This window comes from Stigmatopora nigra, chromosome 3 (genome assembly GCF_051989575.1).
Source record: "Stigmatopora nigra isolate UIUO_SnigA chromosome 3, RoL_Snig_1.1, whole genome shotgun sequence".
Lineage (NCBI taxonomy): Eukaryota > Metazoa > Chordata > Actinopteri > Syngnathiformes > Syngnathidae > Stigmatopora > Stigmatopora nigra.
Window position 1 is genome coordinate 1,292,848 of NC_135510.1, and position 16,572 is coordinate 1,309,419.

General features: G+C 37.0%; 2 protein-coding genes across 2 annotated transcripts; one reads left to right on the forward strand and one right to left on the reverse strand.

Moving 5' to 3' along the window:
- The first annotated feature begins 60 nt into the window (after positions 1-60).
- Positions 61-6,058, forward strand: ndufs3 (NADH:ubiquinone oxidoreductase core subunit S3). Its single transcript, XM_077714151.1, has 7 exons — positions 61-198; positions 765-830; positions 2,491-2,588; positions 3,724-3,873; positions 4,010-4,135; positions 4,213-4,332; positions 5,775-6,058. The coding sequence occupies exons 1-7, from the start codon at positions 144-146 to the stop codon at positions 5,943-5,945; spliced, it is 786 nt and encodes a 261-aa protein (XP_077570277.1). The 5' UTR covers positions 61-143; the 3' UTR covers positions 5,946-6,058.
- Positions 6,059-7,069: 1,011 nt separating this feature from the next.
- Positions 7,070-16,381, reverse strand: slc67a1 (solute carrier family 67 member 1). Its single transcript, XM_077713958.1, has 10 exons — positions 15,888-16,381; positions 14,782-14,879; positions 14,542-14,687; positions 12,983-13,115; positions 11,967-12,073; positions 10,670-10,780; positions 10,153-10,253; positions 8,924-9,025; positions 8,640-8,760; positions 7,070-7,829 (listed from the first exon to the last, which is right to left on the reverse strand). The coding sequence occupies exons 1-10, from the start codon at positions 16,041-16,043 to the stop codon at positions 7,642-7,644; spliced, it is 1,263 nt and encodes a 420-aa protein (XP_077570084.1). The 5' UTR covers positions 16,044-16,381; the 3' UTR covers positions 7,070-7,641.
- Positions 16,382-16,572: the final 191 nt, after the last annotated feature.

The following is a 16,572-nucleotide window of genomic DNA, read 5'->3' on the forward strand; positions in this document are numbered from 1 at the left end:
AGTAGCCTTGATAGATGTGCTCGTTTACCATTTCAGCACTTTCCAATATACGTAGTACATCTCCAGTCCAGCAGGGGGCGACAGAGTGGATATATCTTAGTTTGCAGTGCAACAATTAAGAAAACGGCACAGACCGAGTCGACATGGCCGCCTCACTTGTACGCTTTGTGCGCGGAGGTCTCGGACGGAGTTACAACAGTAAGATAAATGTTTAAACATTCGTGGGTTGTTAAAGGCAAGTCGCACCTAAATTAATTTTGTTATTGCCTGCCATTTGCCAACAATACGGGAAAAATAATACGGCTGAGTGTCAAAAGGTTTGACCTTCGTGCTAGCTAAATGCTTAGCAACCTACTTTCAGAGGATGTATATGCGGACTTCTTGTTGATAGACTCTTTGGACATGGCTGCAGATTAAGTTGTTTTTTTACTGTTAGAAAATATATACTATAGATGGGTTGACGAATCACCGAGAGAGGGGACCCCGCAGATAAATCGCAATGCATGTCTGTACTGTCACTAGTGACAAATGATTGAGCTTAATGTCTGCAACCAACCTTGTTAAATGACAGTCATAAAGGTAAAATCAGAGTAAAGTAATCAATCAAAATAATCAACATTGGGCATCTTGAATGGAAGGGTTGTCAGCAAATGATCACTGCCCGCATTCCCAGTCAAAACATGCCTTGCTTAAATTTAGATAAAGCAAATCTAGTTGAAAGCGTCATCTAAAAATGTGTTGACTTTGGGCTAAAATGTTTTCAGTTGCAAGAACGGCATGTCTTCTGCAGCAGCAAACCAGATTGCAGAGTTCTACTACTGAGACGAAACGTGAGTACCAGCGGCGTGTATTAGAGTATTTACTCGCCTATGAGCCGCACCATTTAAAATCATTGAATTTTACAATTTCTCGCACATAAGCCATCCCCTGATTCACAATTTTCACCTCCATATTCATGGTTTTAATAGGTAGTACCAATGTGTTACTTTGAAGGGAAAATCTTCAGAAAAGTAATCACGTGGTATTTCTGAGATACTGTATGAATCAAAAGCACATTATTAGGGTCAGCATCACAAGGAACTAATTAATCCAGTAACGGTTGTTTTCTTATTGCAAAACAGAAAATAACCAACTAATAGTAAATGTTACTTTACCGACATCTACTGATGAAAGGGTAAAGCATCTCTTGTGCGCATGTAAGCCCTTGATTCAGTCTTTTTTTTTTTTAGATATCCATACGGCTTCTATGTTAGAAAATACGGTACCTCCTATCTGGTGATATGATTTGTATCATGATTCACGCGTCATGATTTGATTGAAAAATGACATAAAAGTGAATTTAGTTCTGAAACCTTAGAAATTGAGGTAACATGTTTCAACATATGACCTGCATGATAACATTTTCTCAGTTTTTAGTGCAAAACAGCTCTGGTCCAAATTTGCTTAAATGCAGGACTCTAAATATGGGGGCAAAACATCTTGAAGGATGTATAGCATTCAAAAAGGAACAGGTATTCAATTTATTTATTTAAATGGTAAAACATGGGCTTGAGCATTCCAGGCATACCACTCACCACAGGGCCAAAAGGACAAAAATAACTTATTCAGGGAGGGAGAACACTTGTTTTTGTTTATCCAGATATTGGAAAAAATGCAGTACCATATTTGCACACCAATAGGATGCACCGCCTGAATGGGCGCCAGTTGTGGGTGTATTTTCTCATTTTTGTTGATAGAGCAGGCACACCGACTGATTGGACGCCCCGTCCATTTTAGAGAAAATGTTGTACTTTTAAGTGCGCCCTAATGGTGTGAAAATACGGTGCTTAGTAAAATTTGATAAGGAACCATAGCTGGGAAACACCTCCCTTGTGTTTCCAAGTACGATTACTATTTGTCAGCACACTCATGCATGCAGTTCAGCAGATTGCCACAAACTCTGGTGGATGCTGATATCTAGTGGATGGGGGTGGAAGTGCATCAATTCATCTTCTGAACCCGCTTATCCTCACAAGTGTTGCGTGGGGTGCTGGAGCCTATCCCAGCTAACTACGAGCACTAGACAGGGGACACCCTCAATTGGCGGCCTGCAGGACACAAGGAGGGGGACAATCATTCACGCTCACACTCACCTCGGGGCAATTTAGAGTGTCCAATCAACCTACCATTCATGTCTTTGGGACGTGGGAGGAAACATGAGTACCTGATGAAAACCCACGCAAGCCCGGGGAGAACATGCAAACTCCACACAGTGAGGTTTCAGACTAATTTTGAATTCTCCATGAGAACCATGCAACATAAAAGTTTCTTTTTTTAAAACACCATCAGTACCTACACGTTTCAGTGAGAAATGTAGGCTTTAAAATACTTGTTTGGAGACTCTTTCAAAATAGTGCTTTGATGTAACAGTCATCAGATGAATATATTTGTCAAGTGAAGTCAAAAGGTTTAATGTTCAACTAATGCACCGAACAATATCTTTTACTCCAGCCACCGTGCGGCCCAAGGATGCAGTCGCCCACAGCCAGCTGGCAGCGTTTGGGGAGTACGTTGCTGAGATGATGCCCAAGTATATCCAGCAGGTTCAGGTCTGTTCTGTGCACCCTCATCCAAGTGCAAATGCTTTTGAATGAAATAAGACCAATGTGATAGCATAACAACTGTTGTCAGAAGAGTAAATTATTCGTTGTAAAAGAAAACGAAAAGCTCCAAAGGGCAGCCAATGATGTAAACAGAAAAAAGCAAGATAGCCTTTGCTACTGTGACTATTGTGAGTAGCACATACTAAAATTTACCCATAACAATAAAAAAATTAGGGTGGCCCATCGGCTAAGAGGTTAACACAGGGGTTGGGAACCTTTTTGAAAGAGAGAGCCATACAGAATTCCTATTTTCAAATGTTATTCCTTAGCCATACTCGCAATTGAAAAGACCAAATACATGAAATTTTACAATCATTTTATCACTTTTAAAGTACAAAAAATCTCTGAATTCCTTTGACAACATTGTTACGCTTTTGCTAAACAATCAATATCAATGAGTTCAATGTGTATCAATGAAATCAATGACAGTCCCGACATGACGTTCCTATTGGTGCGTTCGGGACTCGGCTCTCTCACCACTGGTTTCCATATTTTAGCTAAGCCATATGCAGCCATCATAAGAGCCACATGTGGCTCCCGAGCCATGGGTTCCTTACCCCTGGGTTAGCGCGTCGGCCTCACAGTGAGGGACCTGGGTTCAAATCCTGGTCGGTCCACCTGTGTGGAGTTTGCATGTTCTCCCCGGACCTGCGTGGGTTTTCCCCAGGTACTCTCACATTCCAAAGACATGCATGGTTGGGTGATTTGACACCCTAAATTGCCCCTAGGTATGAATGTGAGCGTGAATGGTTGTTTGTCTCCTTGTACCTTGTGATTGGCTGGCCACCAATTCTGGGTTTCCCCTGCCTCTGGCCCGAGATCAGCTGGAATAGGCTCCAGCACCTCCCTGCGACCCTAATAATAATAAATAAAGATAATTAGTATATAATATAATTATAATTAGAAAATAAAGCGGTTCAGAAAATGTGATGAGATAAATATCAGGTCAATTGTGTTAATGCAAAAAATAAACAAATAACTGAGTATTGATACTTTTGACAATCCTACTGAGGACTAATGGATTGCTCCACATAGGCGCTCTACATTGTCATTGTACTAATTTACTTGTTTGTCTGTTTAGGTGACATGTTATAATGAGCTAGAGGTGATGATCCATCCCGATGGTGTGGTACCTGTTCTGACATTTCTTAGAGACCACACTAACGCGCAGTTCAGAAACATGATCGACCTAACAGCCGTCGATATTCCCACACGACAGAACCGCTTTGAGGTATGTCACTATTTTTTTTGTGAGCCTTTTTTCCCCACCAATGAAAACAACATTCAGTGGCATATTATGATCAAGAAAAAATTGCAGCACCCGACAAAAGATAATATTTTCAGTGTGCCATGTTTTTTTTCTTAAGATTGTGTACAACTTGCTGTCGTTGCGCTACAACTCGCGTATTCGAATTAAGACATACACGGATGAACTCACACCAGTGGACTCTGTTGTTCCCGTCCACATGGCTGCCAACTGGTATGAGAGGGAGGTAAGTTAAAACCTATATGAATCAATGCAAATTTTTGCCTTGGCAAATAGAAACATTGGTATCGCTTCTTCATAAAGGTTTGGGACATGTATGGTGTGTTTTTTGCCAACCATCCTGATCTCAGGCGCATTCTGACTGACTATGGCTTTGAAGGTCATCCCTTCAGGAAAGACTTTCCTTTATCAGGATATGTTGAGGTAAGATTTAGTTGCTAATTACAGTAATCCCTCGATTATTGCGGTTAAGGTAGACCAGACATGGCCGCGATAAACGAAAAACCGCAAATTCGTCTTTTTTTTACTTCAGTGCTGAGACCTCGTAGCAAGCGGAGGACAGGGGAGTAGCTTCTGCTTGCCAGTTTGAGAGCAGATTTTCAGATTTTTATGTACTTAAAAAAATGGAATTAACAAAAAAAACATTCCTTAGGAAAAGAATGCAGTGTATTGAAGCTGCGATAAATAAGGGATTACTGTAGTCTAATTTGGTCACTCTTTCAATATTTACAGTAATACCTTGACATAAGAGTGCCCTGACATATGAGGAATTTAACATAAGAGTAAAATTCCAAGCAAATAGTTGCCTTGAGATACGAGCATACGAGTCAGCCAGGTGGCCAAGATGGGAGAGGCTGCTTATGGGACCAGCATGGCACATTTCTTTCTTGCCGCAACTCCCTCGTTTAAAGATACCTTCAAACAATGGGCGGAGTGTTGCGGGAGATAAGTAGCAAGGAGGACGTGGAAAAGGGTACTGCCTCACAGCAAAGGAAATCAAATACATGGAGAAGTTTTCTGATTTTATGGAAATGAGGCAACCGAACATGTTGGCAAGTTGTCGTGCGTTATCCTATTGTGACGACATTTGTGTGCGTCATTTTTGCAATATTATGAAGGGAAGACAATAGCAAACAACCCCCGATAGGTTCCTTTTAAAAACTTCGACTGATAGTCAGAGTGTAGCGAGGCAAAAAGAGCCAATGTGGGAGAAGAAATGTAAAAAAAAAAAAAAATAGAATCAAGTTTAGTGTAAGGTTAGATTAAACTAATTTTTGAGTGTGTCTGTATTGTGATCCAAGTTCTTTTAAATTTGTTTGTTACGAGTGTGTTGCCGTGCAAACAGTTTCTCTCCCTACCCGCATTCCGCATTGTACGGAATTATGTCTCTTTTTAGTATTCATCATAACCACTGGCTAGGTAATAGTTACTCTGTTAGTAAATGACAAAATGTTCCCGTGAGCAGCGAAGCGATCACCAATACAAGACTACTTGTCGTTGGCAAGTGGTTGTGCGTTATTTTATTGTGAGGACATTTGTGTACATCATTTTCGGAATATTTTGAAGGGAATACAACTGCCCATAGATAGCAAACGTGAGGGTGGAGGCGTGGCAAATAGCTAACCCTGCCAGAAGGTATAAAAATGTAAAACAGAATTAGAATTTGTGTGAAGTTACATTAAAGGTATGTTTAAGTGTGTCAGTATATATTAATCCAAGTTCATTTAAATTAGTTTGTTCGGTTACGAGGGCATTGTCATTTTGTTAAAAATACATAAAGCACTTTTTTCTTTTTCTCCAGATCAAATTTTCTTTTTGTACACTTCAGGCTAATAAAGTAATAAATGTACTTGTGTTTCTATCAGGTGCGCTACGACGATGAACTGAAGCGCGTAGTAGCTGAGCCCGTGGAGCTATCCCAGGAGTTTAGAAAGTTTGACTTGAACACGCCATGGGAGGTGTTCCCCGCCCACCGAGAGGCTAAGGAGGCTATGCCCACATTGGAAGCTGGAGCTGAGGCTCCTGAGAAGAAGTGAACCTCGTCCAGAAACCATCAGCTTGTGTTTGGGTTAAGCTTAGGTCTTTGGCCCTGCTCAGACCCACTGAAATATTTATGTAAATAAAAGTGGCAATATGTAATGAAAAAGAATGTGTCCTTTTTGAAGGCTATGGTAAACTCTTCTTTTAGGGATAGGGGGACCACAATGGACAGTTATTTAAACGTTGTTAAGACTTTGAACCCTTCCTTTTAAAGCAAGCTTTGATCGCTTAAAAAACTTTGATGAATTTAATTATTATAAATGTATGAGTATTAATACATTACCGAATGTTTAAAAAAAACATGACATTAAAATGAATAAAACACTGATTACTTTTAATGGAATTGATGGTGACAGACTCCCAATTTAAACCTAGTTTTAGACTGTAAATGTGAATTGACGTAAATGAGTGGCTTGCAAGTTAGTATATCTTCTAACCTACATTGCCCTTTCGACCCCGACACTTGTTTTATTTCATTGTCCTTCCGCATCTAGCTTTGATTACGGTGCACATTCGCCGGGACATTTTTTAATAAGATTCTGTTATGTCGCAAATTTTATTTCCAGCGTGCCTTGCATTAAATTTTAACCAAGATCTTGCATTGACGAGAAGGTCATGTGATTTGAGGAGTCCAGTTTTCTCTTGTTATTTGAGTGATGGGTAAGAAGAATGACAGGTGAAATCATGCACCCATTATGCCAAGTTCCTACCTGTCGAGGCAGTGCGATGACATGGAGTTGCTGCAGGAACATTATTTGTTTAAAGAATGAGGCTCAGCAGACAAGCTGGAGAAATTAACAAATTATTTGTTTTAGGGGCTCAAATTCTGAACGACTGTTTGAGTTTCATCAATCTATACATAGGGATTTGCTACCAAAATGTCCAGGCTTAAACCCTACAGAGAATCCAAAGACTCGACATCACAATCTTGGTTAAAAATTAATACAACACGGGATGAAAACAAATCTTGGGACAGGGGAGAGGTTCATCGAAACCAAGTCGACATTATTACTGTCTAGCCAGCACTGCTTATCGGACATACGAAACATTAAAATAAATTGCCATTCTCTACTATTGCCAGTGAATAGCTTTTGGGGGGTGATGCACAAACTAACTTGGATTAATGGACACATAAATCATTTATTTCCTGAACACTCAAGGACACTGCAGTATGTACAAAGCAATTGTAGAGAAATCAGAAAACTTTTCTACAGGAATGGATGCCAACTCCAAATATGATTTAACAAAGTTATTTTAGGTACAATTAAGAGTAAAATAAGCTTATATCAAACATTTCAAACATTTCTTTAGAGTTGACTTAGCCCTTTTTATGTATTATTGGTTAACCATTTGGAAGATTTGATATTATTTACGGTCCTATGAAATGTGACCATGTTAAAAAGAAAATGAAAATGACTACGAATCAAATTTTACATCAAAATTCTTATTTCACTTTCAAATCTCAACTTTCTTTTAACCTTTCATATTTTTTCCATTCCAAGAAATGCACTTTTCTGTCTTTCTGCTGTCCTGCAATCATCCGCAACTCATTCTGGGTGTGACATCATATCTTGCATTTTTTTTTCATTTTTAAGACTTTTCTGTAACTTTGGTAGATTTGTCTAAAAAAAACGTGGTCGGCTATAATTTTAAAGTCACTTATAACATTTCACAACACCTTCAAAAGTATTACTAGTCCTTAAACTCTGCTTTTTTGTTCAATTGACACTGCAGCAAATACAAAAACACAGCACTATTCCCAATGAACTGGAGAAATCCAATCGAAAAAAGACCATAGTTCACATAGAGAACACCGCCAATGGTCGGTCCAACTGTCCGAAGTAGAGATTGAACGGATGCACACAGCCCCAACATTGTGCCTGAAGAAGGAAGCAGAAAAGGTGATTGCTTGATAACCCAAGATGAATTCATAAACAGCATACATCCTTAACATTAACTTTTCTAATCAGTAAGCAAAAATGAGTGTAATGATTGTTCAGTATTGCTTAAAAAAAGACTAACGGTGAAGTGATCATGAGTAAACATTTCAAAGCTATTTTTCATCACCTTTTTTTTCCAAGAACAGCAAGTATTGTTAATTACAACTGTTCCGGCTTTAGAAAACATCATTCACTCGAAACGGCTGTTTGCTTCTTTGTACGAAATAAAACCAAAACTAGATAAAGGCGTAGTCATTAGGGTGGTCTTCATTGATCACAAAAAAGCCATTTGACACCATCAACAACCAGATACTCCTGACTAACCTTTCTAATTTGAATTTCTCACCAAGCATGCTAAAGTTTTTCTTTTCACCCATAATAAAGTCATAAAAGAACCAAACTTCATGAATGTTTTATTGTGTGTCAAAGAAGTATCTGTTCCAATCACTCTATCAGAGAAAAATCTGAGTCGTGGAAATAACTGGAAACTCAAGAGAACCATGACTTTGTGTTCATCACAAGTGTATATAAGTGTTTGACCACAACTGTATATATGTTCATTGACATGAATAGATATGTCCATTGATATGTGTTGTCCCATAGCAAATAATCAATGTATCAATAATTAGCTCAGGTTCAAACATTGAAATTTACTATCAACCATGAAAGGCATTTCTCCATTGTAAAATATGCAGCGCTTTAGTATTTGTACAGTGTGTGTCTCCAATCCATCAGCTTGGGTCTTCTTACCTGTGTCAGAGGAAGGGACACTTTTGGTGAGCAAACTGTCTGTGATAACATTAAACATACTAAGAGAAAACATCATGGGGACCACAGTGAGGCAGAACTGAAACACATTCTGCATGTACGCCTGCAGGAGAGAAAAAAAGACATTTTCAAAAGGCCATTTTGCATCCATTCAGAGTAGTTGAAATGAGCATATAGTTAGTTACCAGTACAAACACAGAAAATTATGAGCACAGTGTGATGTGCATGTTTTTTTTTTTAAATTTTTTTAAAGTGTGATAGTGTACCTGAGCCAGGCCCACTACAGCAGAAATTCCAATTGACACTAGTAGCAAGGAACTCTCCGAGTATCTTGCTGTAAGTCGCCCTAACACTCCTCCCTGGACCACCTGAACAAAGGATAGGATTTAATTACCTTTTTTTCCCCACAGTTGCACTGATTTTGCACTAATTGTCTGCGTTAATTCATGTTCATTCGCCCCTCCATGTCAAAATGTATTGGATGTCTACAACTGTCAATGGTAGCCAATGAGTTACCCTATTTTCTCACATATAAGCCGGCACCGGGTATAAGCCGGACCCTTAAAATTGCCTTAAAATCGTTGAATTTTACAATTTATCCCGTAAAAGCCACCCTTGATTCACAATTGTCACCTCTATATTCATGCTTTTAATCTCTTTGAAGCAAAAATCTCAAGAAAAAGCATTGCATGTGGTATTTCAGAGATACTATATGAAACAAAAGCATATTATTAGGGTCAATGCCATAAGGAAGTTAGTAATTCATCCAGTATGTAATGGTTGTTTTCTTACTGCAAGACAGAAAATAACCAACAAGAGTAAATGTTAAATGCCCGACATTTACTGGTGAAAAAGAGTATAGCACCGGTGTATGTCTTGGGCGCATACAAGCCGTACCCTTGTTTCAGTCATAATTTTTCTTTGTTACAAAAATGGCGTAAATGCGAGAAAATACGGTAATTAGGCCATCGTTTTTTTTTCTTTAATTTTCCCTTTTTCTGCAGAATTTCACAATTTTTGCATTTTTTTATGTTGTAAAACTTTTTCCTAGTTTATGCATTTTTTGAAGTTTGTGTTTTTTGTACCGCTTTCTGTTTTATTTTTCCAATTTTCACAGTTCATGGACAGTTTTTGGTGTGGTAATAAAATTTTAACATTCACAGCCGTTCTTGCAGGCAAAGTGAATTAAACTATCAGTGTCAGCTGCATTCAATGAGCTGAATACTATGAAAATAAAACTAAAAAAATATTTTAAAGTGTAAAACAGTACCGTATTTTCACGACTATATGACGCATCGCATTTAAACCCTCAGTGTCAGTAACTAGTGCTATTTCTGTATTTGACACACACAAAGGACAATCTCATAGTCTTAAGTATAAAAAAAGTGTTTTCTAAGACTCAAATGTCAACTTTTGAATAGCTGTCCCTTAAAGGGTTACCATAACATTCCTAATTTATGTATATGTGATTGCTTGAAAAGAAAAATAGACTCACCATCTGGGATATTCCAAAATATGCCATTATATACCCATTTGTTTCAGGTGTTAACTTAAAAACCTCTAGTGCAATAATAGAGAACATCACTTGGAAAATGCCTGAAAAAAAGACCACAACACATTGCCTAACAAATAGATTTATTCACTTGTATTTATTTGTAAATTAATCTTAAACCCTTCATAGCCAGTATTTATTTTTGTTAACTCATTGGATGCCACTGACAGTGATACACATCCCACCATGTTTTTTATTTAATTAAGTTATTATTAATAGACACATGCATTACTGTAAATAGCAGCCAATTGATTAAGTATAAATTAAGCTAAATACAATTTTGCTTTACATATATACTATGTTGACACACGTCAGATTGGGTTACATTTTTACATGAATTGATTGTTTTCCCATTTTCTATGTGGATTGAGGCATATTTCACATTTCGAAGTCAAGTAAGAAGAAGCATGATATTTGGGAAAAAGTAGCAAACATAACGGAAAAATACATAATTCCTTACCTGATGGTAAACCTGCAACAATCTTCACGACAAATGTTCGTGCCACACCAGGATATTTAATTAGTCTTGCGATGTGGCCCACGCTAAATATGGATTTGCTTTTGGCCTCAGCTGGATTAGATTCAAAACAAAATGTGTGTGTAAGCAGCATCTTTTGAATTGGCAACACTTGATGAATATATCTGATTAGCTCTAATTTAAATCTATTTTTGCAGTACAGACCCAGTTGGAATTGGCGTCAAAAGAGTATGTGACTAGAAATTTAAAAATAAGTTCATCAATGGAAATTAGTAAACAGTTTTTGACTCGTAATGTCAATCTCCAGACTTTGACCCTCTTGACTATGCATTTTATCATACAATGTCAAACCAAAATGTGTACAGTGGTACCTCTAGATACGAGCACCTCTAGATACGAGGAAAATTTTGAGCAAATAATTATCCCTAGATACGAGAAAAAAATTAGAGATGCGAGAAAGCCAGGTGGCCAAGACATGAGAGGCTGTAAATCATTGTAGCGCACTATCTTTTTTGCCTCATCTCTTTCGTGTATAACAGATAGCTACGAGCACTGGGCGGAGCTTGCATTTTCCCCCGTTAGTAAATGCATAATACAAAGTGAACAGCAATGGATCCGAAGCAAACAGGTGGAATGAAGAGTTGTGCAAAGAAAAGGTGAACATTGACAATAAACATTAAGCATGAAATAATTGAAAAATATGAGAGAGGGGTACGTGTCACAATCTAATCGCAAGAGTTTTCTGATTTTGTAGAATAGATGCACCCTGACAAGCTGGAAAGTGGAATAGGGGGAAGAGGAGGGCCAATGGCCACAAAGGATATTAAAGACATGCTAGCGAAGTGGCAAGAATTTTCTGATTTTGTAGAAAAGAGGCACCCTGAAAAGCTGGCAAGTGGTTGGGCGTTATTGTATTGTGAGGACATTTGTGCGTGCCATTTTCAAAATATTTTGAAGGGAAGGCAAAAACAAACCCTTATTGCGTTCATTTTAAAAACTCCCGCTGAACGTCCGGGTTGAGTCAACCAGGAGAACAGAGGTAAAAAAATTAAAACAAAATTAAAATTCAGTTTTGTGTAAAGCTACATTAAGTGTATGTTCGAGTGTGTCTGTATATATCAATTCAAGTTAATAGTAAATTTGTTTGGTCTGTTACGAGTGCGTTCTGGAACCAATTTACTTCGTAAGTAGAGGTATGACTGTATTTTGTAGTACGACAAATTACACTTCTTAAAAAAAATGTTTGTGTGCATGCGTGAGAAACTTAACTGTGTCTTACAATCATTTTTGGCTGTTGGACTTTTGGTGGTTTGAGGAATGAAGCATAATACCAAAAGTAAATTCAATGTACTCCCTGCAGCACCACTGTATGCGGCAAATCTCTCCCTGGGAAATATTAAAGGAAATCAGTGATAGCTGTGAGCAACAAAACAAACTCGCAAACATGCCTTCTAAATTAAAATGACAACATTTACTATTTGTCTACTAAAGCAATGAGATTACACATTCGGGGTGTTAAACTCATTTTTTGTCACCGCATGCCACGGCATGGTTTTGCATTCATCCGGAGGGCCGTTATGTCTTCCAATTAGGCTGCCAAAATTAATCAATTTATGAATTTACAGCTTAAATGATTGTGGAGAGATCATTAAATTTATGTAGTTCAAATCTCTGTGCGCCTCTTAACTGTAACTATTCTGTTGTAATGGATTTTTTAAAAGTGTATTAAAAAAACAAATAATGAGAAAAGAGGGCAAATATTAAATCTATCATATGTTTTAACCTTTTGTTTTTTATTTAAAAAGATAAAAGTGTAAATATTGCATTTTTATAAATCTATTTATTCACAGGGAAAAATAAAAGGGAAAAGAGGAAACATTTTAGATATAATATTTAGATATTTAAAATAAAATCGGATTAAAAGAATTGGATCAAAAGCCCTAAATATTCCGTTTGTTATAGATATAAAACAGATTTTTTTTAAAAATGTTTTTTAAATTAAAAAGAACACCCAAAAATCAAATTTTGCATTAAAAAATTGAATTATTGATTTAAAAATGGGCATAAGCATTAAATATAACTACATCTATAATCTTTTTTTGATCTTTCACATAAAACAGAAAGTTAGCGTTTGTGATTTACTTTCTCAGGCCACAAAAAATGATGCGACGGGCTAGATTTGGCCCCCGGGCCACTACTTTGACACCAGTGAGCTACGTTGATGTTTCTTTGACGAATGCTAATAATCCAGAAAATAGGGGGGGAATCAAATATAAAGGAAAGAATGATACTCACCCATAATTTGTAACAAGATGGCCACCTATAGTGGAGCCAGCTATCATTCCAATGCCGAAACAAAGACCTAATTTGGATAATGCATCGGCCCGCTTTTCTGGTTCAGAAAGGTCCGCTACCACCATCTGAGAAGCTGCACACAAATAATACTTGCTGATTTTTGTCATGAGTTTTATATGCGACTACTGATGATCAACCAGCAGATAGTACTCAAACATTGTACTGCTACATGCTAGAAGAAAATATGTATTTAAAGCTTGTTGTAATTATGACTTAAAAGTATCAAAACCCACATGTTCTGCCTTTTAAGAAATAATGTACGTACAGAATGTATTGGTAGAGTGGGAACATTTACCCCATGTTTGTATTAGATTCAAACAGATGTGAATTTTTGTTCTTGATTTGATACTTAAATTTGAAAACATACTAAGTATTGCTTTTAATCAAAGAAGCAATGTTTAATGAATGGTAGTGCGAAGAAAAGGCGTATGATGACAATCGATATTAAGCACAAAATAATGACTGAGCACAAAATGACTGAGCTGGCTCGCCAAAACGTATGGAGAAGCAGGAAGTTCACCTCAAAAGCCACGTTGGCATTAACCTCTTTGCCTTTGACTGTAACATGAGATTGAAACTTTTTTTTTAAATTTGTGTGTATAGGAATCCAAGTTAATTTAAGTAAATTTTAGATTATGTCTCTCTCCCGTCTGCAAACTCTGCATTGTATTGAATAATGTCTCATTTTATTATTAAACATCATGACCACTAGTTATTTGTTATTAGATAGTGAATTGCAACCAATAAAAATTTTATTTTTCCATTGTAATATCCTGTTTTCGGTGATTTTTCCAGACGGTGGGAACAAATTAATTTGTATTTAATTCATTACTATGGGAAATGTTGATTTGAGATACAGTGGTACCTCGACAGAGGAGCACCCCGACATACGAGCATTTCAAGATAGGAGTATATATATGAGGAGTATATATTACTTCTGGTTGGCAAGTGGTCGTGCGTTATCCTATTTGTGTGTATCATTTTCTGAATATTTGAAGGGAATACAACAGCAAACAGCCCCTTGATAGCGAATGTGGGGTTAGTGCCGGGGCAAACAGACAACCCGGCGGGGAGAAGGTATAAAAATGTAAAACAAAATTGTAAAAGTGTAAAGTTAGATTAAATTTATTTTTGAGTGTATCTGCATCGTAATCCAAGTTAATTTACATTTGTTCATGTTATATTACGATTCACCGGTGCAAACAGTTTCTAAACGTAACCCTTGACATACGAGCTCAGTCCCGGAACGCATTAAACTCGTATATCAAGTTATGACTGTACTTTTAGAAATGTTCCTTATTATCAGATGATTACTTTTGGACACTGTTCTGAGATTTGACAAATTGAAAATGAGCTAAGCCTTCATGCTAATAGTGAATAAAAGTCACTTTAACTTGAAAAACAATGCACTCTCTTAAACAAGTACAAATGGATCATACAGAAGTAACAGCATTTCAATGTGTGACACTGAGATGGATGAGAAGACAAGAAAGTCTCACCTGGCAGGACGTGCATGACAACAGTAGGGATTTTGTGCACAAAAAGCATGGCAGGGGAGTCTGCTACAGCCAGTAGAATGAAGAAAACAATATTTGCCGAACACGCCAATGACAGTGCCGCACGAGCTCCGATCACATCTGCAAAGCTGCCAAACAAAATAGAAAGCACATAAAAATGCATTTAGTTGTTTTCTTTTCAAGATAAAACTCTTCATATAAACTACACTTTCCAGCACTTACCGTCCAAACAAAGGACCGCCAAACAACTGTATGACACCGACCATGGTTTGTAAATAACCAAACCATAACGTGTCAAAGCCCAGTTTTCTTGCCAAAAACTGTCAAAAGCACAAAGCAAACATTTATTCATTCATCCGTTTTTATACCGCTTATGCTCACAAAGGTCATGGGGGTGCTGGGGAGGGGGGTTTGGGATAAATATATATAAGAAATATAAAAAAAAACATTACCGTATTTTCACGACTATAAGGCGCACCGCATTATAAGGCGCACCCTCAACGAATGACATTTTTCCATATATAAGGCGCACTGTATTATAAGGCGCACTGTATTATAAGGCTCACTGTATTATAAGGCGCACTGTATTATGAGGCGCACTGTCTATTTTGGAGAAAATTTAAGACTTTTAAGTGCGCCTTATAATCGTGAAATATGGTAATTGCTATTGACTTCCAGGTATGAAGCACTCACTACACAGTCACCTCTAGAGCCAGCCATTGTTGATGTTTTGGATTTTTTTTGTATAAAATCTTGTAGTGGGGGAGGAGCTATATGATGGAAGATTTTGTAAACTATGAGGGCATTTGCATATTTAACAGTATTGTTTCAGTTCAGGCGTTTTTGTTTTTTTTAATTTCCGACAGTGGTGGTTTTTCGCTTTTGGTTTTCTGATTTCTCCATATATAAGGCGCACTGTCTATTTTGGAGAAAATTTAAGACTTTTAAGTGCGCCTATAGTCGTGAAAATACGGTAATACATATAAATAATATAAATATAAAAAATTTAAAATAATAAAAATAAATACTTGTATATAATATAAATAGAAATAAATAAATGTAAAATATATATAATATATAAAAATATAAGCTATATATATATTTTTATATACGTGTATATATGTGTGTTTGTGTGTTGTATATATTAATTTCTTCTTTTTAAAGGTATCACATATTTAGTTTCAAATGTTAATTTAAACGTGATCTAGTGTAGTGTCTGCAGTGTAGACAAATGCAGCTTTTGGGTCATTACCACTTCCGGAATAGTGTCCGCTTAGGAGGCATCACGGAAATTTTAAGTACTCGTCGAACGAAAACGAGAGACTTACAGGCGTAATGGAGAACTGTAAAAACATCCATGTTATGTCCAAAGCTGCAATTAGATAGACAATGTAAATTGTTGTTTTCCTCTTCATTTGCGTTGCAGGGTTCGATTTTGAGCCAGCCAAAGCCGCTTTGTCGCTGGCTTCAGCTCTCCCGAGCATTTTGCCACGAAAACCAAGTTATATTGGATTATTCAACACAAATGCTTGCTTCAAATTGGAAAGTTAATCTGCGGTGCAAACGACAGCCACTGTTAACTTGTTATGTAGGACATCTTGAACTTTGGAACGGAAACAATGGGGGAACCTTCTACGAAAATAAAAATACTAAAAACATTAAGAAATGATTAAATATTATTGTATTGTTGAGACAAACGAAAAGCAATAGAACTAAAAAAAAATGACTTTTTACCTGACTTAAAAAGTAAACTCATAAACATACATATATCAGGCTAGATGTCTAAGGCGGAGTCGCAATTATGAGTAACGAACGGCCATCTTGCGTGGGGAAACTTCTATCTTCCCCAAGCCAGACTGCCGTTCTCAACTAAATTCTATCAAAGTGGCGCTTTTGAAATGAAGTCATATTAACACAATCACATTGTTTTTTTTATTATACTTTTTTTCTGGAACTAGTATTTTTTTTAAGTTACATAGTAATTACTATGTTTTTAAAAATATAGGAGTCTAC